A 26,267-nucleotide genomic window follows, 5' to 3' on the forward strand; every position below is an offset into this window, starting at 1 on the left:
CTTCCTTTTTAAAGCTAAGTAATACTGTGTTGCATGGACATGCCACATTTTTTTAACCATTCATTTGTTAATGGACATTGGGCTGTCTACCTTTTGGCTGCTGTGAATAATGAGGCTATGAATATTGGTGTACAAGGAGCTGTTTGAGTGCCTGCTTTCGATTCTTTTGGCTATATACCCAGAAGTGAAGCTGCTGGATCATATGGTAATTCTATGTCTAATTTTTTTTCCTGTTTCATTGAGATATAATTGATGCGCAGCATAATGATCTGACTTACATCGATCATGAAATGACTATCACAACAGTTTAGTTAACATCCATCATCTCATACAGATACAAAAAATATATATATGAAATGCTCCACAAATTTGCTATCATCCTTGCTCAGGGGCTATATTAATCATCTCTGTATCATTGCTATTTTAGTATATGTGCTGCCAAAGTGCACTTTAAATTTTGATGAATTGCCTTGCCCTCATATGATTCTATTTTTTTTTTTAAGATTTAGTTATTTGAGGGAACCTGGGTGGCTCAGTGGTTGAGCATCTGCCTTTGGATCAGGGTGTGATCCTGGGGTCCTGGGATCGAGTCCCACGTCCGGCTCCCTGCAAGGAGCCTGCTTCTCCCTCTGTCTGTGTCTCTGCCTCTCTCTCTGTGTCTCTGAGGAATAAATAAATAAAATATTTTTTAAAAAGATTTATTTATTTTAGAGAGAGAGAGCATGAGAGCAGGGAAGGGGCAGAGAGAGAGGGAGAGAATCTCCAGCAGACTCCCAACCCGAGCTTGGAATCTGATGTGGGGCTCAATCCCAGGACCCTGAGATCATGACCTGAGCTGAAATCAAGAGTCAGGTGCCCAACCGACTGAGCCACCCAGGTGCCCCATGATTCTTAAGGATAGCCAAAGATGAAGAACACAGGTGTTCCTCCTACATTCTAAGAGAGCACTGATTAGTTGTTGGTAAGTATTACTGCATGACTTCCTTCATTAATTACATTGTAGCTCAATGAAATTGGGGTTATTAACTAAATTGTTTTAGTCACAAAGTCAAAAGACTACTGGGTAGGTTAATAGTACTCTTGAATACCCCAACAAAGCGTCTCATGGCCATGAGAAATAGCACCTCAATCGCAATTCCTACCTTGAGCTGAAAAGGGTCCCCAGTGATTTGTTAGTAATGATCATTTAAGTATCAGAGTTTCTGAATGATTTGCTTTGTAGATAATAAATAAGACTTCAAGGCTTTTCCTATCAGAGTGCCGTATTTATCATGATACCTAAAATTATTTCTATCATCATACTAGCACTCAGATGTGTTTTCTTGACTCTGAAGGAAAAGTGGAGATACAAGTGATTGTATTGCACATGAAGGTCTTCCATGTCATAAAGCACTGCTAAACTATCCATTGATAGTCTCATGAGAGTTCAAGGGTAAAGGGATGAATAGGTAGGGCACAGATTTTTAGGGCAGTGAAAATACCATTGGTATACTACCATAATGGTGGACACATGTTATTATACATTTGTCTGAATCCACAGAATGCACAACACCAAAAGTGAACCCTAATGTAAACTATGGACTTAGGGTGGTTATGTGTCAGTGGACGTTCATCAGTTATAACACGTGTACCACTCTGCCGCAGGATGTTGATAATGGGAGAGGTTGTGCATGTGTAGAAGCAGAGGGTATATGGGAAATCTCTGTATCTTCCCCTCAACTTTGCTGTGAATCTAAAACTGCCCCCTCCCCAAAAAAACCCTTAATAAAAACTACCCTTTAACAGTATTTGGCACAGAGCCTGGCACAAGGTAGGCATCAGTAAATATTTGTTAATGATCGAATGAATGAGTGAATAAATGAATGAATGAATGAATTTAGACAAGTAATTGTAGTCTTTGGTATGGATGATTCATTATGATGGAAAATTATTATGACATTTAGTTACTATTCCAAAGTTGAAATCCAAATGGGAAAGTGCCCCTAATTCTTTGGGAGATGGCAGCAAGAAGGGACTGCAGTGGGTGTGGAGAGCCTTGTTTCTGAGGGTGCACTGAGTGGCCTCAACACAGAGTGGAGCCAGAGGACATGAAGGGTACTGGTTATAGAATGAGGGTGAAAGACAGGGGTGCCATGTAAGTTACAGGACTCCTGCATCCTCCCCCTCCATTGTACACCAGTCCAGGACTTGAAGGTTTCCTCCTGCACCCGGCCTTTGAAAACCTGTCCAGATATGAAATAACATGTTGTCCTGGCATTTTTAGTTAGAGTACCATCTAAAGTCAAATTCTGTAAAGGAAAAGAAACCTGTGAGTCAGTTTCCAGATTTGTATTTTGAAGATTACATCAACGGATTTCCATAGAAAGAAACCACAAGCTTCTTGCAGATTGTCTGGATTCAGAATGATCTATGTCACTTTTAACAAATGAGGAAGAGCTCCCAAGCATATCATCTAAAGATATGCATGAACTTTGAAGGTGCATTTAAAAGCCAGATCTCCACTCTCCATTTTACTCCTATCTGCGTATGATTGCAATGGTTAGCATAGGAAAGGAAGCGGAATTACTGCTTATTACCTTGTTCCCAAAATTAACGTGGCAGTTTTGAGAGTACTAATATACCCTGCATCTACTTCTCCCAGACACTTTTTATATGTATACATTATTTTCTCTCATTTCATCCTCACAACGTCATTTGAAGCAGGTACTGTTATCTTCTGCTTTTTACAGATGCAGAAATTGAAGCTGAGAGGTTAAAGTAACTTGCCTAAAGTCATGTCTCCAATAAGTGGCAGCATCAACATTCAAATTCAGGGCTAATTCTAAAGGTCATAATTTTCCCTATTAAACCGTCATGCCCCTTAAGAGAACCACAGGGGGTGAAATTACATAATAAAAATGTTAATATTTGATTAAGAGGAGAAAAAGACCAATCTTAAGATGTAATGTCAGTCCATGGCAGAGGTTGGAGGGTGGTGGGTGGGGTGACTGAATAGGTTATAAAACTGCAAGGTAGGTAGGAGGCACCTGGCTGGCTCAGTCAGTAGACCATGGCATTCTTGATCTCGAGTTGTGAGTTCAAGCCTCACGTTGGGGGTTAGAGCCTACTTAAAAAAATAAAATGGGGGCAGCCCGGGTGGCTCAGTGGTTTAGTGTGGCCTTCAGCCCAGGGCGTGATCCTGGAGACCCAGGATAGAGTCTCACATCGGGCTCCCTGCATGGAACCTGCTTCTCCCTCTGCCTGTGTCTCTGCCTCTCTCTCTCTCTCTCTCATGAATAAATAAATAAAATCTTTTAAAAATAATAAAATAAAACAAAATTTCAAGGTGGAAAACAGGACCCAGAGTAGAATGAAATGTGGGAGGCAGTCCTGCTGGCAGGAGAGGAGTGGGTGAGGAGGACATGGGAGGGGATGGACACCGTCAGTATCTAGCTGAGCTATGTTGGATAAAGAAGCACCTGATCAAATTAGGAAGGATTCCCAGGGTGAATAAGATAGATGTGCAGAATAAGATAGATGTGCATTTGACCCCTAGGCACATTTGAGAAGCTGCATAAGCAACGTTGAGCACATAGCAGACTTAGAGAAAAGAAGCCGGTTGAATCCCAATTTTAAAAGACTAGTTGACTAATAAAGACTAGACCAGTAAAAACTAAAAGACTTGATTTCCATAACTGGCCCATGCAAGCTAATAGATTGTCCTATATGTCCGATGACTAAGAACAAAACAGGGAGGCACCAGAAGTGTTCGGGAAAGGTTATCGAGTCAAGCTGAGTATGAAACAAGCTTTTGCGTTTGTAAAGATAAAAACTAGCATTTGTCACCTACTATGTGACAAGCAGAGTTAGGTGCTTTAGGTACATCATCAGCTTCCTTAATTCTGGTAACAAGTTTATACCCACTACTGTGTCTTCGGTCCCATTTTAACAGGTGAGGCAGAGAGTTAAGTAACTTATTCAAGGTCATACAACTAGAATCCAGCAGATCTTTCCGGATCTAAAGGCACTTAGCCGTTGCATTCTCTGAACTCTGCATTTACACCGGATGAAAAAAAGTAAAGCGATTGCTTGTGCTTAACGTGATGGGAGACTGCAGGGATCAACTACCTCGCCAGAAGGCTGCAAGAGTCGGGTCCAGGAAATCCTGCTGCCCTGTGTGATGAAAAAACTAATGGCACCAGAAATGGGGGGGGGGGGGGAGGGCAATCTGGCTGTGGTCGCATTTCATAAGTTGCTTGCTTTTGCCCCAGGAGGCTCCACAGTCTTCAATGGGGGGCAGTCTGACTCGGAGGAAACCACACAATTCCTGCTAAAAACAATCATTTGCAAGATCTGCCATCCAGTTAAGAAAAAAAAAAGTGTAGGCACAGATTTCGAGCAAATTTCCATTAGGTATCTGATGTCTAGGAACCACTTCCCTTAGCAATGCCTACACATCAAGCCCTAAACGAGGAAGCCTCCCCTGAGGTTGCCCAACGCGGCTGCGGGTGGCGCCGCGGGCCGCACCGAGTCACCGAGTCAGCTGAGCGCGGCCGGGCCGGCGCTGGGGAGCCGGGCGCCCTCCCCGCGTCCCCGGAGTGAGGCAACCCTCCTCCCACCGCCTGGGAAGCCCCGACGCCGCGGGCGTCCTCGCCGGAGCCCAGCCGCCCGGGCGCAGCCTCCACCGCTTCCTCCGCCAGCGGCAGCCGCCCGGTCCTTGCCGCTCAGCCCCGACCCCACCTCCCCGCCCCGGAGCCGCGCGTCTCAGCCGCCCCGCCCAGGCCCCGCCCAGGCCCCGCCCCCTCGGGGTAGCACCCGGGCCGCGCGGCCGCGCGCATAGGGGGCGGCCTCGCCACAGGCCCCGCCCCCTCGGCGCTGCACCCGGGCCTAGCGCGCAAGGAGTGGCCCCGCCCAGGACCCGCCCCCTCGGCGCTTCACCCAGGCCGCGCGCATAGGGGGCGGCCTCGCCACAGGCCCCGCCCCCTCGGCGCAGCACCCGGGCCGCGCAGCCGCGCGCGCGGGAGGGTCGGCCCCGCCCCATCCCAGGCCCCGCCCCCGGCGCAGCACCAGGTTCCCGCAGCCGCGCGCACAGGGGTCGGCCCCGCCCCCGCCCAGGACCCGCCCAGGACCCGCCCCCTCGGCGCTGCACCCAGACCGCGCGCATAGGGGGAGGCCCCGCCACAGGCCCCGCCCCGCCACAGGCCCCGCCCCCTCGGCGCAGCACCCGGGCCGCGCAGCCGCGCGCGGGGGTGGGCCCCGCCCCATCCCAGGCCCCCCGCTCAGGCCCCGCCCCGCCCGGGCCCCGCCCCATCCCAGGCCCCGCCCCCGGCGCAGGCGGCGGGGCGGAGCGGCCGGCGGCCCCGGCAAAGCTGTGTCGGCGGGGCGGGCGGCGGAGCTTCCTCCTCGGAGAGCGGTGCGGCGCGGCTGGGCTCGTCCTTCCGCCCCTGCCTCCGCGGCGCCGGGGCGAGCGAGGGGGCGAGCGGAAGGCGCGGCGGAGCCGAGGCCGGCGATGCGGCCGGCGGGAGGCGCGGCGCTCGCGGGGTCGCTGTGCGGGGAGCTGCTGCAGGCCCCGCCGCAGGCCCCGCAGGCCCCGCCGCCCCCGGGCTCGCAGCCGCCCCCGGCCGCGCCCTCGGGGCCGCCGCTCCCCGCGCCAGGCGGCGCGACCCTGAACCGCCTTCCGGAGCCGCTGCTGCGGAGGCTCGGCGGGAGCCTGGACCGAGCGCCCGAGGGCCGGGGCTGGAGGAGGCTGGCCGAGGTGGCGGGGAGCCGGGGGCGCCTCCGGCTCAGGTGAGGGCGGGGCGCGGGGCCTGCGCGGCGAGTGGGGGCCGGGACAGCGGGGCCGGGGCGGCGGGGGCGGGGTGGCCTGCAGGGGCTGCGGGAGACGCCGTGGTGGGAAAGGCCGACCCTGGAGCTCGCCGCCTCCCTCCATCAGACCGACCTCCCGGGCCCCTTCTCGAGGGCCCGAGGGACGGGCTGGAAGCAACGCCGTTGGCCTCCTCCCGGGCTCGGAGCCGCCGCCGTGGGGTGTCGGGACGTGTTTACGCGCCGGCCAGTGCCGAGGCCCCCGGAGAGGGCTGCTTGCGGGTTGCGTCTGCCGCGCGCGTGCCTAGGGTGGACGCTGACCGAGACACGTTAAGTTTGCTGACTTTTACAAACAGAATGGTCTGTTACATGTTCACAGAGGTGACGTGTTTTTCTTTTTTGGAAAAAGAGGCTTTTCCAGAACAGGCGAACATTAGTTAGACAAGAGGCATTGTTTTACTTTGTGAAGGTCCCTTGCACGTCGGGTCCCTGTTCCGTGTTGCAGCCTTCAGGCGGCTGCGCTAACGCCGGATGCTCCAAAGTGTTTCCTCCGAAGGTAGATGAAGACGGTAAATAGCATCTCAGTGTTCCTGTGAAAGACCGTTTTGACCTTGCGGTGCCAGGGTCCCAGGAACTGCACTAGAGATGCCCAGACCACACTTTGAACCACTCCTCTGTACCGTTGTTGGGATTTTGGCCTGCCTGGGAATCCCTGAGAAGTTCTTGTAACTCCTTGTATGACTAAACCTTGGCTTGTACTGTGATTATTTCTACGCTTTTGATGAACTCCTTGAGACCAGGAGGCATCAGTGAAGATTCTGTGTTCTATGCATGGAACCTGTCTTAGGCACTTTGGAGTAAATACTTTGGAAAGGGGAGTCATTCATTCACAGTTATGTTTGTTTTCAGGGCCTGTTATGAGCTGGACGTTCCAAAGGATAAAAAGATGACAAATATTTTATTCCTATTCACAAGGGCCTACCTAGTAATGAACTGTTATTCTGGGGCATTCACAAATAACATGTCCAAAACGCTATGTGGCATGTAAATAGTGATAATAACAACAGGTTATCATTTATTGAACACTTAGTGTATACTAATGCACTAAGCATCTCCATGTATTATCTACTTTAACCCTCACAACAACCTCGAGTTTCAGAGTTTGGGGTTAAACTAGGGTCATGATGATTTAGGGTTCTTTGGCCACATGTGAGGTTGGAATTAAGAAGTGGTAAACTCACAAAGTTGAGTGGACAGATGGCACAATTTTCTGTTCCGGGGGGGGGGGGGAAACATGCTTCTTTTAGGGAGAGGTGGTTGTGCAAAGAAAAATCCAAAATACTATTACATTAGGTCCATAGGTTTCTGAATTTCTAGACTTAACAACAGAAAAATGTTTTCTTCTTTGGAGATCAGATCATCAGATCTGGGATTGGTTAGTTTGTGATTCGTATGCTAGTTAGAGAAGGCTCTGGACTCTGCTGAGGAGGGCCTGGGAATGAGGACTCCTAATTTGGCAGTGGAGGAAAGAAAAGAAAGGAAGGCCCTGCGGCTGAAGAAGCTTGGCTGATGGAATCAGAAAGTGATGGGTACCTGACATCACGCGCTCAGTGTTCCTCCCCAAGCCTCCAGTTGGGTTTTCCCAAAGGCTACAGAATGGTTCGTTTGGCAAACTAATAGAAAAGTCTGAGGCCACATCTCTGATGAAGGTAGTATGGAGAGAAGGGCAGCAGCCTTGCAAGGGGTGACAGGCAACAAAGTGCATGTATTCCTAGAACCCGGCAAATACCAGGGTGGGAGGTCTGAAAAGAAACAGGGAAATGAAAGAAAGAAAGAAATAGATGGGATTTCACCAGACTTCCAGGTTGGTGAAGATTAGTTCAGAATAGGTGAGTGATGGTGGGAGTGGGGGCACCCCTGCAGGCTGGAAAATAGGAGAACATTAAAGCCATATACTTAACAAAATCAGAATTAAGCTGGCATAACAGAAGGGCAGCCCTGGAAACTAAGGGGCTGGAGAGTGACATCTGAGGAGCAAGGTAAGCTGGGGACGCTTTCTCTATGTAAAACCAAAAGAAGCTATTTCAGAGTAATTTCATATTGGTGCTAGAAGAGCATCTATGATAGCAGAAAATCCCAAAGATATTTTTCTCTAGTGTGAGATCGAGGAATTAAAGAGTGACAGTCCAAGTGGACCACAGTTCCCATGAGGATGTGGACTTTTCCCCTAAGGTCTTCACAGGTTGCCTATTGTTTCTTTCCTCTTTTTTTCTGACTCTATACATGTTTCCTCAAATAGATGAGAATTTACTGAATCAACCACAAGAGCCCATCCTGAACTGTCTCTCGCAGATTAGGAATAAATGTTTCATACGATTCTGGGTGACTCAGAGTCCATCCAGGCTTATGCTTTAGCTTCCCACGACCGTGTGCACACGGAAATGCCCTAATTACAAACTCAGCCCTAATTCCACTCCTAACCACCCTGCTACTGAACAGCCTTTGCTGTCAGTGCAGCTAGATGCAGGTTCCGAGTGTCTTGGCCAAGCTACGTAAACTGTGTGCTGGTGTGGGACCTTGGAGCCCGGGAGGTGCCAGAACTTTCAGGAGGCTCTCCTGCTGCCTGGACTCCATGCAGAGCTTGGAAGGGGGCTGTGGGATGCGGGCCAAGGAGACCCATCACTGCGCACCTGCTGCACGGAAGGCGTCTTCACCTGCAGATTTCTGTCCTCACACAGTTATAAGCATGAGAACCTGTGAAAAGCTGAAACAAAAGATCTCCTGTCTCTTCAGTGTCAGAAATTTGGAGTGCTGTAGGGTTCAGGCCTTGTGTCTCTACCTACACGTCCTCACCCAGTCCCCTTCTTGGTGTATCCTTAAGTCTCAGGGTGGATTACTCTTGGTTCCTATCTTTGCTTTGAACCCCCTGGATTCGTTAAGCATATCACCTCCAAAACTTAGCACATTTTCCTCCACAGCCCTCTTTCTCATGCAGTTTTCTTTACCTCGGGAAATAGCGACTGCACCCCTCGGATCGCTCAGGCCCAAAACTTCACCATCAGCCCCGACTCCGCTTTTACACAGCACATCCGTGTTATCAGCGACCCTCGTCTGCTGTACCTCCTGTGCATCCGGAGTCCAGCCTCTCTCACCTGGATCATTCCAGGAGCCGCCTGCCTTCTCCCACTTTGCCCCTGCCCCCAGGCTGTTCTCAGCATGGCAGTGAGAATTATTACTACTTTTAAAAGGTTCAGTCGAGTCTTACCCTTCTTCTGCTCAAAACCCCTTAACTGCTTTTCTATTTCAGAATAAAAACACCAGTTAGCTAACCACTTATCTCTTGGACCCTGTTGCCTTCCTCCCTTTCTTTGCTCTCAGCACACTTGCTTTCTCGCTTTTGACTTGAACACGGGAGGGTCTTGCTGTTTCCTCCATCTGAGATAGTCTCCACAGGTGAACTGACTCCCTCCTTTACCTCTTCAAGTGTTTGCTCACAAGTCACCTCCTTCAATGAGGTCTTCTGTGATCACATTATTTAAAACCACCCGGTACGTCCACTCCAGCATTACTTACTCCCCTGCTTTGCCTTTTTTTGCTCCAGAGCACTATGACCATTGGATGGACACACACACACACCTCTCTCTTTGCCTGCCAGTGCATGTGTGTGTGTATATATATATATATCGTAGTAAAATCCAGGCTGATAGAGAATTTTGTCTTGTTTGCTACAGTATCCTAAAGAACCTAGAAAAAATGGTTGGCCTATGTTAGATGACTAATGAGTAGTTGCTGAGTTAATGAATCGAGATTTCAAAGAGTAAATGTTCCAAGAAGAGAAGCAAAAGAACCTGAAAGCGGGGCCATGATTTGTACCCTAAGGGATGCATGATGTGTTTTATTTGGGTATATATTTTTTTATAGTGAAGATAAATACTTTTCTTAAAAGCAAAGCCTGTTTGTTTCGGTTATAGTCTTTCAACCTAAATGAGAAATTCCAAATTAGGGTTGATAGAAACCACTTCAAAGTATAGTCTTACAGGAATGTAACTAAAAAAGGAATGAAAGGGTCTGGGTATGTAGAGGCATCATCTTAGCTGAAAACCAGGGCCCGTGCAGAAAGTCAGTAAAAAAGGAAAGGAGATACAGAATCTTGTTTTTCTCCCGTGCCTCTTATATTGGAAATTTTTGTCTACTTCAGCTTGGCCTCTTTCTTCATTTGGAAGAAAGAAGTCAAACTGTTTTTCTCTTTCTTCTGTATCAGTATAAACATCAAAGCATCACTTGGCTGCATTTGATGAGATGGCTTCTGAATTTTATGTACCAGATTCTGACTACCTTTCTGAATCATAAAATAATAAGTGTGTGTGTGTATATATATATATACATATATATATATATATACATAGCATACAGCATCCTTGTTTTTATAGATTTTAATTCTAATTGTTTAAAAGAATAGTAATCCTATTGTCTCTAATACTGGTTTCTTGACCTGGGTGTTACAGGAACTAATGAAAGAAAATTTTACAGAATAGAGGACCAGCAGGCATCCATCCCCAGCTTTCATTGTTGCTGTCATCATAGTCACCATTATTCCATAAAAGAAAGGACACCTTAACACTAAAAAAATAGGAAAGACCATCTTGAAGTAAAAGGCAGTCATATAGTCCTTATTTTTATCATTTTACCGTGGACTTCAGATTATGCTGCCACTAGTCTACAGTCCAATTTTGGGAACAGTTGACCTATGTAATGATGAGTCACATTTAACAAAAATAGGGTATTGAATATACACATAAATCTGAGACACTTAGAAAGGAAAACCTAGTGAGTTTAGAGACAAGAGGCCTTGAACAACATGATCGGATTACCAAACTAGTAACTCAAACAGTTTTAAGGAAAAGCTAAAACAGTTTCAGAAATCAGCACAATTAGGAAATTAGTGTTCTTTTCATATCTCATATTTCTACTGCATAATAAGAACTCCCTTTTTTTTTTAAGATTTTATTTATTCATGAGAGAGAGAGAGAGAGAGAGAGGCAGAAACATAGGCAGAGGGAGAAGGAGGCTCCATGCAGGGAGCCCGATGCGGGACTTGATCCCGGAACTCCAGGGTCACGCTCTGGGCCAAAGGCAGGCACCAAACCGCTGAGCCACCAGTGATCCCCCAAGAACTCCCTTTTATTGAATGCTCATTATTTGCCAGTCACTGTTCGAAGTTCTAGCATGGATTATCTAATTTAATTCTAATAATCCTATGAGGGATCCCTGGGTGGCGCAGCGGTTTGGCGCCTGCCTTTGGCCCAGGGCGCGATCCTGGAGACCCAGGATCGAATCCCACGTCAGGCTCCCGGTGCATGGAGCCTGCTTCTCCCTCTGTCTGTGTCTCTGCCTATCTCTCTCTCTCTGTGACTATCGTAGATTTAAAAATAATAATAATAATAATAATAGGGATCCCTCCCTGGGTGGCGCAGCGGTTTGGCGCCTGCCTTTGGCCCAGGGCACTATCCTGGAGACCCTGGATCGAATCCCACGTCAGGCTCCTGGTGCATGGAACCTGCTTCTCCCTCTGCCTATGTCTCTGCCTCTCTCTCTCTCTCTCTCTCTCTCTCTCTCTGTGTGTGTGTGTGACTATCATAAATAAAAATTTTAAAAATAATAATAATAATAATAATTCTATGAGATGGATGATCTGGGATTGAAATTATTTTGCGGGATCCCTGGGTGGCGCAGCGGTTTGGCGCCTGCCTTTGGCTCAGGGCGCGATCCTGGAGACCCGGGATCGAATCCCACGTCAGGCTCCCGGTGCATGGAGCCTGCTTCTCCCTCTGCCTGTGTCTCTACCTCTCTCTCTCTCTCTCTGTATGACTACATAAATAAAAAATAAAAATTAAAAAAAAAATTATTTTGGTTGAATACATTTTTTTCCTAAAGTTACAAGATTACAAACTTCACCACAGAATTTTAAATTTTGAGTGACCATTAATATAAATGCTATAGTAGCCTTTTAATAAAACTGATCAAAATGAATGTGGATTAAGAATATTCAGGAGCACCTGGGTGGCTCAGTTGGTTAAATGTCCAACTCTTGATTTTGACTCAGCTCTTGATCTCAGGGTCATGAGATCGGGCCCCATGTTGGGTTCTACACTGGGCATGGAGCCTACTTACTTACAATTCTCTCTCTATCCCTCTCTCCCCCCACCCTACCACCCCCTGCATGCATGGGCACACCTGCGCACCTGCGCTCTCTCTCTCTCTCTCTCTCTCTTCTTAAAAAAAAAAAAAAAATTCCTAGTCCTACAAAAACTTGCTAACCATGCATCTGGCACAGCTGTGATACTGTTGTATCTGACTCCTTCCATCTAGTCGTCCAGCCTTTTTAGTTATTGAAATTCACTCCATAATCATTCAGATACAAATAATGAATGTGGGCAAGGCAGATTTTAGGTACTGAGGGATTTAAAATATGGGGTTTCTGTTTTCTAGGAGTACTACGATCTAGTTAGGTAGAGAAGACATGCCTATGAAAGAAAAGCACACAGTTTTAAGGCAAAATTGTGTCAATTGAGACATAGAGAACAGAGGTCTGCAAACAGCAATCCCTGAGCCAGATTTGGGCTACTGCCTGTTCTTGCAGTTTATGAGCTAAGATTGATTTTTATATTTAAAAAATTGTAAGACAAAACAAAAGCCAAGAAAGAAAAACATACGCTAGACTGTATGGCCCATAAAACCTAAAATATTTTCCCTCTGGCATTTTACTGAAATTTGCCAACCTTTAATATGTAAGATAAGCACAATGAGGCAACTCTAACGTGTGTTTCGGGGACTTGTGTGGTCTGGGTGAACTCCACAGAGAAACTACAGTTTATATATTGGACTATAATTTAAATTGGCAGGAAAGGGAGAGGTCGCTGCAAAGGTGTGTGAGGTACGAATTCTGCAGTATGTCATGGAGATTATCTAAAGGCTTTGGCTGGCCTTTGTTGTTGGTTATGTCTCTTTGGGAAGATTTTGGGGTTTTTTTTGTTGTTGTTTTGATTGGTTCAACTTTCTTGTTTTTCTTCTCTTGAATGTTTCATACTTGTGCTTTCTCTTCCTATGAAATGGTTGAAGTCCATACTCCTTGTCCTGTTATTTATGACTTTCTGTTGTCTGACCTTACCTGCCTTTCTAACCTTGTCTATGCCTACTGAACACAATGACATTGAAAAGGAAATGGTATATGTATGTTAAATAGTGGTAGTACATGATGTGATGAGCACTGGGTATTATACGCAACTGATGAATTATTGAAAACCACATCTGAAACTAATGATGTACTATGTGTTGGCTCAAATTAAATTTAAATAAAAATAAACAAAATAAAAATTAGTGATAGTTAAAAGAATAGTTTTAACAAAAGGGCAGTGAGACAGTAGGTTCTTTGGGACAGAGGTCAGCAAACTTTTTCTACAAAGAGCTAAATAGTCCATGTGTTTCAGCTTTGTGGACCAACTGCTCACCTCTGCTGTTACAACGGAAAGCAGCCATCCACCGCTGTAAATATGTATGTGAACGAGCGAGGCTGTGTTCCAGCCAAACTGTTTACAAGATCAGGTGGCTGGGTGGTTTGACCCACAGACCAGATTTTGTCTTGCCCCTGTATTAAGGTATTTCTAGATGCTTAGAAGTACTTTGAATGTTAGTAGTACTGCTAGTCTTAAAAACTGTTGAAAAAAATGAGCACACATAGTAAGAAAAATTTGACAGTACACAAGAGTTTATAGTAAAAAGTGAATCCTCCAGCTGCACTGGCTCTCCTCTGTAGGAGAATTACTACCACTGGCTTCTTGGCTATCTTGTCAAAGTTAACTCTGTACATATAAGAACAAATATATATTCTTACTAATAAAAATGATATGCAGAACAGACACTGTTCCTTATCTTTACTCATATTGAATATATATGTAAGCACACTACTTTGCTAATACAAAATACTGTATATTAAGTTTTTTCATTTTTCAAAATGCCTCTTTCTTGGGTCATATTATACTTTATAAAAGCAGAAGAATGAGTAGAGAAAGGTATCTGGCCTTTCTAATCAGTATTCCCAAATTAGATAAAAATTTTTATTGACATCAAAGCCAAACTTCTATCCTGTTTCAAGATTTCTCTCATCTTCTAATTTAGTAGTCAAGGAGCCGAGTTGGAGCAGGGCATAAAGAGGAATCCTCTATGATGGCAGAAGAAGGAAAGGACAGAAGCATTCATAACGTAAATAACTGCACCAGTGACTTACAGTTTATCCCTACAGCAGTTCATACCAGACATGTAGCAGGCATATCATGTTGGAGAATCCTGTTGACTTGAATTAAATCTGTTGTTTGCAGTTGTCTGGACTTGGAGCAGTGTTCTCTTAAGGTCTTGGAGCCTGAAGGAAGTCCAAGCTTATGTTTACTGAAGCTGATGGGTGAGAAAGGTTGTACGGTCACAGAACTGAGTGACTTCCTGCAGGCTATGGAGCACACGGAGGTTCTTCTGCTTCTTAGCCCCCCAGGTAGGTTCTTCTCTTGGGTCTGTTCTCCAGGAGTTTGTGTAGACAAACGTAGAGGAAGATATCTCATTTGACAATGAATTGTATTAAATATTTTTGGAAAATATAAACATTTTTTCCTTCCAGGTTGAGGCTAAAGAACACATAAAAAACAAGTATAATGCATAAATATTTATTGGGTTGTGGTTCAAAAGCATCAACTATAGATAATATTTTGGGGACTAGTAAAATCATTTGGATTTAACAAGTGTATTGATATTAGGGAATTATCATATGATAATGGTACTGTAGCTCTATAGAAGAATGTCTTTATTCCAAGGAGATGCATGCTAAAGTATTTAGGGGATGGAGCACCTGGCTGGCACAGCTGGTAGAGCATGCAACTCTCACCTCAGGGTCGTGAGTTCAAGCCCCACGTTGGGCGTGAAGCCTACTTTAAAAAAGTATTATTTAGGGGTAAGATTTCTTTTTTGTTTCTAGAGATTTTTATTTATTTGAGAGAAAGAAAGCGAGATAGAGAGCATGAAGTGGGGGAGGGGCAGAGGGAGAAGGAGAAGCAGATTCCCTGCGGAGCAGTGATGTGGAGCTCGATCCCAGGACCCTGAGATCATGACCTGAGCTGAAGGCAAATGCTTACCCTACTGAGCCACCCGTAGGTGCCTCTACGGGTAAGATTTCTATAACTCGTGTTGAAATAGTGTAGCCAAGGCTCAGTCAGTAGAGCCTGTGATTCTTGATTTTAGAGTTGTGAGTTTGAGCTCCACGTTGGGGGCAGAGTTTACTTTGAAAGAGAGAAAGAAAAAGAAAGAAAACGAAGAATCAAAGAAAGAAAAGAAAGAAAAGAAGAAAAAAAATGCAGCCAAAAAAATAAGTATATATTAATATGTAGACAAATGAGATAAAGCATATATAATAAATGTTTATTGTTTAAGTATTTCACCAACACGATGCTTTTGAAATGTTGATTGATTCAACCCTGATTTTTCTTCTGATCAGACCAATATTGAGAGATTTTTCACTTCCAGGGTCAGGTGTGAGGAATAGGAAACAGCCCCTTGTCTCCACAACGACAGATAAAGTTGGTCTGCTGCAGCAGTGTCAGGCAGGAGAAACCATGTGATCTAAGTCACTTGATGGCACCAGCACCGCAGACCTTCTCTCTCAGGGGTTTGGTTCACCATTATAGGTTCCACTAGAAGCAGAGAAACCAGTCAAGATTGGGAGGTCCATGGTCTAAGGACTCATGCTCTCTATTTTACATGGTTTTGATGTATGCAGTTTTTATTACATAACTGGCTTATTTGTGATAATGTTTTGAAGTTAACATGGGGAACCTGAAATTATAATTTAGATCTTTGTCAGTTCTGGGGTTCCGGAATCTTCTAACTGAAAAGTCTTGAAGCAGGTTGGGCTTCAAGAGAGGCTGAGGACAGCCCTGTTTTCAAAGAATTGGTTTGTTTTCATCTTTGCCCCTCCTTTCTTGTTTTTGGCTTCCTTCCAAGAGTGACTTTCTACATAGTTGCAAGAGCTCTCCTGACTGTTCCTTGCATTCATCTTTGTTCCAGCAAGAATCATAATAAGATTCACTCTTGCTAACTAATTTCAATGACATGCTTGTCCCTACACCTGTCACTGTGGCGAAGGAGATGGAATGTGCCCATTTGCTGGCTTAGACCCAGGAGAGAAGTTGGGTTGAGTCAGCTTTCCAGAAACTACGTGGATTACCAAACAAAAGTGGGCCAGCATAACAGATGCTGAGGAGGTAACTTAAAGAGTCCACTACAAATGGAAAGGACCCTAGATTATAAGTCAGGAAACTTAGACTCTTAAGATCATCCTCTGCTTCCCGAGGCCTAATGTAGATGATAAAATAGGTCTTCTGTAAATGCCTCGTTTGAGTTACACCTTGTTTTGGGTTCTTGACATCTGTTCCTTAGCCTCTTCATACCAAGAGGTATGGGGTAGGAGTAACCACTGTTAATGCAGCCCCTCTAGATGAAATCATTGTCTGTCACCGATCTTAATAAGGTGATATTTGTTAACTTTTATATCCCCACTGCCTGGACTGTTACCCAGGAATTGTGACCATTGAAATCTGCCAGTTGGGGCACTCAGCGACTAAGTTCTCACACTTCATAGAACCAGGGTCTCCGAAAACTTAGGAAACCTCTCCAGGAAGTAAATATAACTTCTATACACTAATTACTGTTGGTTGCCAAGTCTATAAAATGAGAGTAAGTCTTCTGTACCTGGCAGAGTTGTAGGAGCTGCATGAAGTGATGCTGTGTGGAGTTGCCTATAGGCAACCACAGAGGCTTCCCATCTCATTGGTTGTGGTGGGATCACTAGCCTAAGATCTCGGGCTTCCACGTTTTCCGTTTCCCAAGCGTGACACTGGGCTTTACTGAAATTGAGTCCTGTGTTTATTTATGTGTAATGGTCTGCCTAAAATTTTTGACAATATTTTATATTTTGATTTTTGACAAGCCAGCAGCAAATTACAGAGAGAGCCTTTAGAGATGGCTATAATAAGGAGTTTCTCTGTTTTTCTGAGAAGCTGAGTTTCTCTTGTGTATTTGTTTTGGTAGCGCAACAATAGTGGGGGCAGCATCCCCCTGTCTCTAACTAGAACGATTCCCTTGATTAGGAACCAGCCTCAGAGGTCCCTCACTTAGGATGGACTCTAAGCCAAGTGTAACTCACCCTTAAATTCTTGCTCTCCATGGGCTCTGACACAATATGTTTTCTGAAGGAACCCCATAGATTGAGGTTTCCTCTCTTCTGCTTTCTTTCTAATTGGGCTTTTTCATAGCACATGGATGGCTCGCTGCTCCCTATCCTCAGTATATCTGGCCTATACTTTATGTTACAGAAATCACCTATAGTTTTTGTGTGTGGATGCTGTCCATGCCCATTTCTCAGCACTGATGGTTTCCCTATTTTATTCTTTTGATCATCTCTGTGGGAATTGGAGGGAAGTGGGAGTGTTAGTGAGTATGCTGAAATGGCTTGAACCAGAAGTCCACAATGATTTTTAGACCTTTATTTTCTCATTAAAGCATCAAAAATTCTGATCCCAAAGCAACTGACATTGGCATCTCTGTCCTTTGCAAATGTCGTTGAGCCTCGATGTGCAGTTCAAGATGTTCCTGTTTCCTGTTGTTTTTTTAAGTGAAAACATTTTGAGTGTAGATTATAGGCTCCATCAGTTATGTAATTATGCAGATCACACAACTGCTGCCAAGGAAGTAATGCCCTGGCCCCAAATTAGTTAAGCAGAGGCCAGACAGTAGGGGATAGTTAGAGAGAATTAACATTTTATATATGGGTTTTGTTAGATGAATCCCAAGGTTCCAACTCCAATTCTGTGATGTTTCATTTTGTTTCCTTCTTTATATAAAAGTTAGATCACGGGCAGCCCGGGTGGCTCAGTGGTTTAGCACCGCCTTCGGCCCAGGATGTGACCCTGCCAGTGTCTCTGCCTCTCTCTCTGTGTGTCTCTCATGAATAAATGAATAAAATCTTAAAAAAAATAAATAAAAATAAATAAAAGGTAGTTCACTGGGTGGGGGGATGGGGTACTGGTGATGGGCACTTGATGGGATGAGCACTGGGTGTTATACCATATGTTGGCAAATTGAATTTAAATTTTAAAAAGAAAAATAAAGATTTAACTGAAAACAAACAAAAAAATACTTCACTCTCCAGACATACCAGAAGACTCTGGCCAGGGTCTCCTCATCTGCCACTTCTCAAGTGGCATTTTTACACTTGCCCCACATCTTTTTTGTCTTTAAGAAAGGAGCCAAGGGGCACCTAGGGGGCTCCGTCAGTTAAGCATCTGCCTTCGGCTCACGTCATAATCCCAGACTCCTGGGATGGAGCCCCATGTCTGGCTCCTGCTCAGCAAGGAATCTGCTTCTGCCTTTCCCCTCTCATACTCTATCTTTCTCTTTCTTTCTCACTCTCTCTCAAATGAATAAATAAAATCTTAAAAAAAAAAAAAAGGCAGGAGCCAAGATTGTTGAATATTATTCTTCAATTTCCAAAATACCTTGAGTTCAGAACCATCTTATCTTTACAGTTCTGTGAAGGAACAAGAGCTCTGCTATTATGAACATTTAAATTTTCAAAGTGAGCAAACGTTTGTGTGGAAAATGAGATTTCCAGCGTTTATCATTTAGCCAGAGTCAGTTATTGACAAAAGCAGATTAGAGCCCATGTCTGCTGACCCCAACCGGAACTCAGTGGCATTTCCATCATGCTAAGAGATTTCTGGGTCATTCCAGAAGCTTGGTGATGAATTATTCTTCCAGTTGCCTCTTTGACCTATGGACTGCAGTTCTTTTGTCCTTGCCAAATTAAAAAGTACTCATACCAGGGGCACCTGGGTGACTCAACGGTTGAGCGTCTGCCTTTGACTCAGGTCATGATCCAGGGTCCCAGGATCGAGTCCCTCATCGGGTTCCCCACAGGGAGCCTGCTTCTCCTTCTGCCTGTGTCTCTGCCTCTCTCTGTGTGGGTCTCATGAATAAATTTTAAAAATCTTTTTTTTTTAAAAAAGTCCTCATCCTAGATCTCATTTATAAGGAATTTTTTTGGTTGCGAGAGTGACAGAAATTACTGAAAGGAAAATATCAAGAAGTGGAAGAAGCAATGGTGGTATTGACAGGAGCAATGACAAAAGGAGGAAGAAGAGAGAGAGAGGAAGGGAGTGATGAGGTCCGAAGGAATGTACATCTCTGTGGAGCTCTTCAGGTCCCTGGGCAATGTGGGAGCAGGCAGGGTATGATGAGATAGGTGTAGACAAGGGGCAAATGTCAAGTGCCTTGGAGGAGGGTCATACGTGGACATGCTTTGGTTGTGTTGCAGGGAAATTATTGCAGAAAGAGAAATGGTATTTATTCTGGGACAGTATGAGGCACTTTTCAATGATAACTTAGACATTTTCAGAATAACTATGGAAGAGTTTTAGATAGAAGCTGATGGAGAGAAATGTTTGGTTCGCAGCCTCTGAAGACAGATGTGCCATCGTGTATACAGTGGATCTGTTTCTGGAACAGCTGTTTGTAAATTACCCCAATATTTAAATACATCCTGAGAGAGGCTAACTTAACAGGGAGCTGTAGTGAATCCTGTCAAGTCAAGAACGACCCTAATTTATCTGCTTTGGAATTCCAGCAGGGTTTTTAGTCTTACTGTTCAGTATCATGAATCTGTGATCTGCACAGGTGTGTGTTGGACGCACGATCCTCATGTTCCATCGTACCTAGTTCAGATTCTCCCCGGCTTACAGGAAACGAAGTAACCTCTTTGACTTCTTTGCAGATGTTATCTGAAAATAGGCTTGTTTGTCAGGAAACTGTGCATTCACCCTTTAAAATAGAACTTTCATTTGTGTACCTTGGTACACCCTCCATAGCCCTTTGCCATCTTCTTTCCTTACCTTTGTTCAGCACCTTCTGACTAGTGGGCGCCCCGCGAGGGCGGTTACAGGTTGACCATGGTTCCCTGCCGCACAACACTACGTGGGAGGAAGGAAATTTGTGTGGTGAAGGCATGGGAGGTATTGTGACTTCTTGTCTTTACTACTCACCAAGGGCGGTTTCCGAATCACATTGTGCCTTTCAATTCTCAGTCTTTGAAGCATTAAGTTAATAAATACGTGTATTTATTCGCTGGCTTCTTGTAGACTAGGCTACTGAAATTGATGGTGCAGGTGTAAACTGAGCTTGAATGTACATTAGAAATCATGTAGGCTTGTTTCCCACACAAAGGAAGGACACCTTTTAGGACATCCTGGCCGTATGGATCCTTTGTCCATTAAAGTCATTCATTTCTTTGTAAGACATTCTAGGGAGAAAGCCTTTTAAGTTCCATCATTCTTGTCTCTTGTCTCTTTGTATAATAGGAGAGAATATTTGCCGTGGTCCATTTATAAGCACTGCCATGGTACGAGACATTGCACTCTGCCTGACATTCTCCCTTCAGTAAAAGAGGCTCACTGTAGCAGAAGATTAGCATGGGAGGTGCATTAAGGATCACTGAAAGGGGGGCACCTGGATGGCTCAGTCCATTAAGCATCTGCCTTTGGCTCAGGTCATGATCCCCAAGTCCCAGGATTGGGCCCGCATCAGGCTCCCTGCTCTGCAGGGAGGCTGCTTCTGCCTCTCCCCCTGCTCCTTTCTCTCACTTGCTCTCTCAAATAAATAAAATCTTTAAAAAAAAAAAAAAAGAATCACTGGAGCAGGGGCAGGGGCCAGAGCAGACTCCCCACTGAGCAGGGAGCCTAACATCAGGCTTGATCCCCAGACCCTGGGATCATGACTTGACCCCGGGACCATGACCTGAGCTGAAGGCAGACACTTAACCGACTGAGCCCCCCCGGGCGTCCTTGGCCTGTGACTCTTGATCTCACAGTTGTGAGTTGAGGCTCCATGTTGAGCATAGGGATTACTTAAAAATAAAATCTTAGGGGATCCCTGGGTGGCTCGGCGGTTTAGCGCCTGCCTTTGGCCCAGGATGTGATCCTAGAGTCCCGGGATCGAGTCCCACGTCGGGCTCCTGGCCTCCCTCTCTCTCTTTGTCTATCATGAATAAATAAATAAATAAATCTTTTTTAAAAAAAATCTTTAAAAAAATCACTGGAAAATGCTAGCTAATGTGAAGTGATAGATGTGTTAATTAAGTCAACCGTGGTAATCACTTCATAATGTGTATATGTAATAAATTATCGCAGGATATACCCTAAATGTACGCAACTTTCATTTGTCAAGCATACTTCGATAAAGGTGGAGAAAAAAAATTGCTCGCTGGATTAAAACAAAAGCATGGGGATTTTAAAGCTCAAGAAAACCTAGATTGGTATTCTAGTTCTGCCATTTTACAAGGGAAAAAAAAATTGGTTTCCGAGAGGTTAAATAGTTTACTCAAGGTCATTTGGATGACCTTTTGCAAATTACTTCATTTTCTTCATAGTAATATAGATTTAATGAATATCTAACTCATATGGTTATTTTGAAGGTTAAAGATCAATACACCCGGCATATATAAAGCAGTCAGTAAACTGCTGACGTAGTAGTTTTTATTACAGTGATGAAACACAGTCAGTCAACAAATCCGTGCGGAACACTCACTGTGTCACCATGTGCCAGGCACTGTTCTGGGTGTCGGGTAAACTGGTGACCAAGACAGGCAAGGTCCTTGCTCTCATGAAGCTTCTGTTTTAGTAGGTGAGGCAGACAAGAAAACACAGGGATTTCAGATGGTTCATGCAGTGAAGACCAGAAAGTGGGGTGAATGTAAGTGAGAGGTGGGGGTGGGGGTAGCTGGTTTAGAGATTTTTCCCAGAGAAGCTAGAGACCTAGATTATGAGAAAGAACGAGCCTGTCATGAAACATCGGGGGGTTTGAGGGGAAATCCAGCAGAGGAGTAGTAAGCAGAAAAGTAGAAAATAGGTTGGCTTCTGAAAAGAGGACCAGTGTGGCTGGAGCAAGGAGGACAGGCAGGGACGAAGTTAGAGAAACCAGTTTATGTAGGACCTTGTGACCTACATGAGAAGTGTGCATTTTATTCCAAGTACAATAGGTCAGGCAAGGGCTTTAATCAGAGGAGTGACATGGATTAATTTGTTTTATTTGATTTTATTTATTTAGAAAAAGAATGTGTGAGGGGGGTGGGGGCAGAGGGAAAGAGAGAATCTTTTTTTTTTTTTTTTAAGATTTTATTTACTGATTCTTGAGAGACAGAGAGAGGCAGAGACACAGGCAGAAGGAGAAGCAGGCTCCCTGTGGGGAGCCCGATGTGGAACTCGATCCCAGGACCCCGGGATCATGACCTGAGCCAAAGGCAGATGCTCAACTGCTGAGCCACCCAGTTGTCCCAACATCTACATTTTGAAAGCCCATTTAGCCACAAATCCTATATTCTTCAGATTTATATTTGTTTTCTTCTTTTGTTGTTACAACTTTTTTTCCTTTCTTATCACACATTTTAAGTTTTAAAATCAGAATCTCTTGAAGTTGTGACGTACGTCTCTCCTGGCTAAAGAATGGCATTGGGAATGTTAAAGGCAGTGCTGTGAATTTGCCGGCCAAAGTGAGAGTGCTCATCCCTTTTTCTGTCTTTGACACGTATTTTGCCACCTGCCACAGAGTACAGGTTTCAGAAGAACTGTCACTTCCATACTGTGCTAACTTGGCATCCACATAAAAAATTAATGAATAGGAGAGGTCTCCCTTGGCAAAAGTTTTAAATTCTTTTTTGAGAGGCAAAACCTTTACTAAAGGTTTTCTAGGGTTTCTTCAGACCCTCAAATATAGTAAGTATGCAATAAATATTTATTTATTTTGGTATCTTCCTGGAATGGTTTTCACATACCTGTTTTACTTTATATGCTATTTTTGTCTGGAAAGGTTAGTATCTTTGGTATACTGTAAGATTGCTCTTACTTGGATTAACTCCTCTTCAATTGTAATCTTGTTTTGATCCTTTCGATTAGTGGCTTAAAGAGGAAGAAGATACTGTTAACCATATTCAGGATAGATGAGGAAAGAAGATAAACTAGGTGGAGGGAATTCTATTTTGCAAGTTTTAATGACCTTTTCTTCTTCCTTCCTGAAAGCCAACTAACCCAGTTTTGTGTACTGTAACGCTTGGCAAATGTCAAATTTCCTAACTTTGGTTTTTTTGTGTGTGTTCATTATCTGTTGCATAACAAATAACCCCAAAACCCAAGGCTTAATACAACAACAGTTTTATTACTTCACAAAATTCTAAGGCTAAGAACCTGGAAATGGCTTAGCTGGGTGTTTTGGGCTCTGGTTTTGGCCCCAGCTTTTGGGGCAGGGCTGCAGCCGTCTGGGCTGACTGGGGTTCAACAGTCCTCTTCTCAGGTGCTTCACTTAAATGGCTCTTGGCAGGAGTCCCAAGTTTCTTCCCTTACTGCTTGGGCCTCCCACAGGGCTGCCTGAGTGTCCCCATGACAGGACAGCAGGCTTCCCCAAGGGAGTAATTGAGGGGGGTGTGGGGTGAGGGAATAATTTCATAACTGATTTAGGATTTTCTTTAAAGATGTCCATGTTTTTTGTTTTTTTAAGATTGATTGATTCATGAGAGACACACAGAGAGGCAGAGACACAGGCAGAGGGAGAAGCAGGCTCCCTGCAGGGAGCCCGATGTGGGACTCGATCCCAGGTCTCCAGGAGCATGCCCTGGGCCAAAGGCAGGCTCTCAGCCTCTGAGCTACCCAGGCGTCCCTAAAGCTGTTCCAAGTTTTGATGCTGATAGTCATTCCTCAGATGAGAAATGTGTGTTATCACATGTGTCAGATTTATCCTGCTGTTCGGTTTCCATGCCTTTCTGCATACAGAATAATTTTCTTTTTTTTTTTTTAGATTTTATTTATTCATGAGAGACACACAGAGAGAGAGAGAGAGAGAGAGAGAGAGGCAGAGACACAGGCAGAGGGAGAAGCAGACTCCATGCGGGGAGCCCCATGTGGGACTCGATCCTGGAACTCTGGGATCACACCCTGGGCAAAGGCAGACACTCAACCACTGAGCCACTCAGGCATTCCTAATTTTTATTTTAATGCTAAATCATGCATTGAAATTAAATATATTTTGAAGATGTTTTCATTAGTCAATACCTAGAACAGTGCACCTAACTCAACTGAAGTTCCAGCTGTATGAACATTTAGGACCAAGTATTTGAAGAGTTGGCACTGAGAACTGCATCATGACTTGTCTAGCAGGCATCTCTTTATAAAGTGCATTCTGGGGGGCGTCTAGGGGGCACCTGGGGGTCTCAGTCGGTTCAGTGTCTGCCTTCAGCTCAGATCATGATCCCAGGGTCCTGAGATTAAGCCCCCTGTCGGGCTCCCTGCCCTGCGTGGAACCTGCTTCTTCCTCTCTCTCTGCCCCTCCCCCTGCTTCTGCTCGCATGCTCTATCTCTCTGTCAAATAAATAAGTAAAATCTAAAAAATAAGTAAAGTGCATCCTGATTTCAGAGGTGTTAGAACATGAAAAAAAATATTTCTAAGAATTGTAGAAATATGGCTAACAATTTTCTCCCCCAGTTATGGGAAGTACAGTAGATCAAAGTCTTCTGTGGATGAGTTTCTTTCCTCTTGTTTTTACAAAGCCTGGAACTCACAGATGCACAATCTGATGGGGAAGGAGATATGAATGGGCAGTTTACAACTAGGATGAATATACAGGTTATTTCCAAAATACTTTTTTTTTTTTTTTTTGGTTTCAGAAATATAAACAAGGAAAACCTCTCTTCCGTGACTTAATTTAACTTTTTTTTTTTTTCTTTTTTAAGGAATAAAGATCACTGTCAACCCAGAATCAAAGGCAGTCTTGGCTGGACAGTTTGTGAAACTATGTTGCCGGGCAACTGGACATCCCTTTGTACAGTATCAGTGGTTTAAAATGAATAAAGAGGTAAGTTTTTAAGTGTATTTTACTTCCTCTGTCATAAGAAGAGAGAATGATAGCAAATTATTTAATGTCATTATCCTCAGTGTGTTTTTTGGAATTTTGCTCTGATAGACCTGGCTGTGGTATTACTGAAGTAGACAATAATCATTATTTTGGTAAGACAATTCCAAAAGTTGTCTTATAAAAAAAATGGTGAGCAGGGCACCTGGGTGACTCAGTCTGTTACGCATCTGCTTGCGGCTCATTTCATGATCCGAGGGTCCAGGGATGGAGCCCCATATCCATTGCACTCTGCACTCAGCAGAAAGTCTGCTTCTCCCTCTCTCTCTGCTCATGTGCACACACTCATGCTCCCTCTCTCTCAAAAAAATAAAATCTTTTTTTAAAATGGTAAGCGGAGAGATGCCGGTCGGCTCAGTGGTTGAGCATCTGCCTTTGGCTTGGGTCATGATCCCACGGTCCTGGGATCGAGTTCCTCCTCGGGCTGCCCGCAAGAAGCCTGCTTCTTTCTCTGTGTCTCTGCCTCTCTCATGAAGAAATACATAAAATCTTTAAAGAAATAAAATAAAAGATGGTAAGCAATAATAAAATCAATTCTCAAGACTTTAAAAATTGTAGAAAATTAGGATTACTTGGAACAACGTTAAAAACAGTAAATATCACCAGTACATTCTAACATGCCATACAGAATTCCTTACAACAAGTTATGTTCCAACTAAATTATTTTTTAAATAACTTTATTTTCTTTGGCGGTGTGGGTGGACGTCTAACCTCAGAACTTCTGGAATTGCTTCTTGGTGCCAACAGTCTTTGTGACTTTGAGCACATGGAAACAGAGTCTTGCTGAAAGGCCAGCACCTGCCCACTGTGACTGTATTGCCAATCTGGCTGTCCCTGCAGCAGGGGGACAGGTGCACGGATGTGTTCTTACGGTGTTTCTCAGAGTGGTTGTACTTTCAGATGTGGTGGAGGAAGGCCCGGTGGATGATAGTGGTCTCTGCATCTTCATCCGATCACCACACCAGATTCAGTCTGCCCTCGGATGAAGACATTACCTATAAAGGGGCATTTCTTGTTGGTATAGGACCCTCAGTGGCCTCCTTGGGCATCTTGAAACCCAGACCAAAGTTTTGATGGTACTGTAGGAGCGTCTTTTTGCCAGTTTCTCCAGCAATCCCTCTTCTTATTTTGAAAGCTGATTTGGCTCCTTTGGGTAGGCATGCTCAGTCTAAATGTCCACCATCTTCCCGACCACCTGAAAAAAAAGGCAATCAAAATCTTTAATTGAGGTATTTTTAAGATGACATGGAAGGCAAATAGAAGATTATTCTAAACATTCCATGTAACTATTATATCAAAAGATTTAGGCTAGGAGCACTTGGGTGGCTCAGTGGTTGAGCATCTGCCTTTGGCTCGGGTCATGGTCCCAGGGTCCTGGGATCAAGTCCCGCATCGGGCTCCCTGCAGGGAGTCTGCTTCTCCCTCTGCCTGTGTCTCTGCC

The 26,267-nt window shown here is 44.6% G+C and overlaps 1 protein-coding gene, 1 non-coding gene and 1 pseudogene across 3 annotated transcripts in view; 1 reads left to right on the plus strand and 2 right to left on the minus strand.

Moving 5' to 3' along the window:
• Positions 1-345: 345 nt before the first annotated feature.
• Positions 346-449, minus strand: LOC121482202. The gene has a single exon (XR_005985556.1). It is a non-coding gene; the product is annotated as a U6 spliceosomal RNA (small nuclear RNA).
• Positions 450-5,358: 4,909 nt separating this feature from the next.
• MALT1 (MALT1 paracaspase) overlaps positions 5,359-26,267 on the plus strand; it is a 58,991-nt gene continuing 38,082 nt past the window's right edge. For both annotated transcript variants that reach the window (XM_041739707.1, XM_041739708.1), the window contains exons 1-3: positions 5,359-5,766; positions 14,157-14,323; positions 24,648-24,769. In XM_041739707.1, coding sequence (XP_041595641.1) covers positions 5,489-5,766; positions 14,157-14,323; positions 24,648-24,769 — 567 coding nt within the window. In that variant the 5' untranslated portion in view covers positions 5,359-5,488. The remainder of the gene's footprint in view (positions 5,767-14,156; positions 14,324-24,647; positions 24,770-26,267) is intronic.
• Positions 25,539-26,009, minus strand: LOC121481981 (annotated as a pseudogene).

The sequence above is a fragment of the Vulpes lagopus genome, chromosome 24 (genome assembly GCF_018345385.1).
Source record: "Vulpes lagopus strain Blue_001 chromosome 24, ASM1834538v1, whole genome shotgun sequence".
Classification (NCBI taxonomy): Eukaryota; Metazoa; Chordata; class Mammalia; order Carnivora; family Canidae; genus Vulpes; species Vulpes lagopus.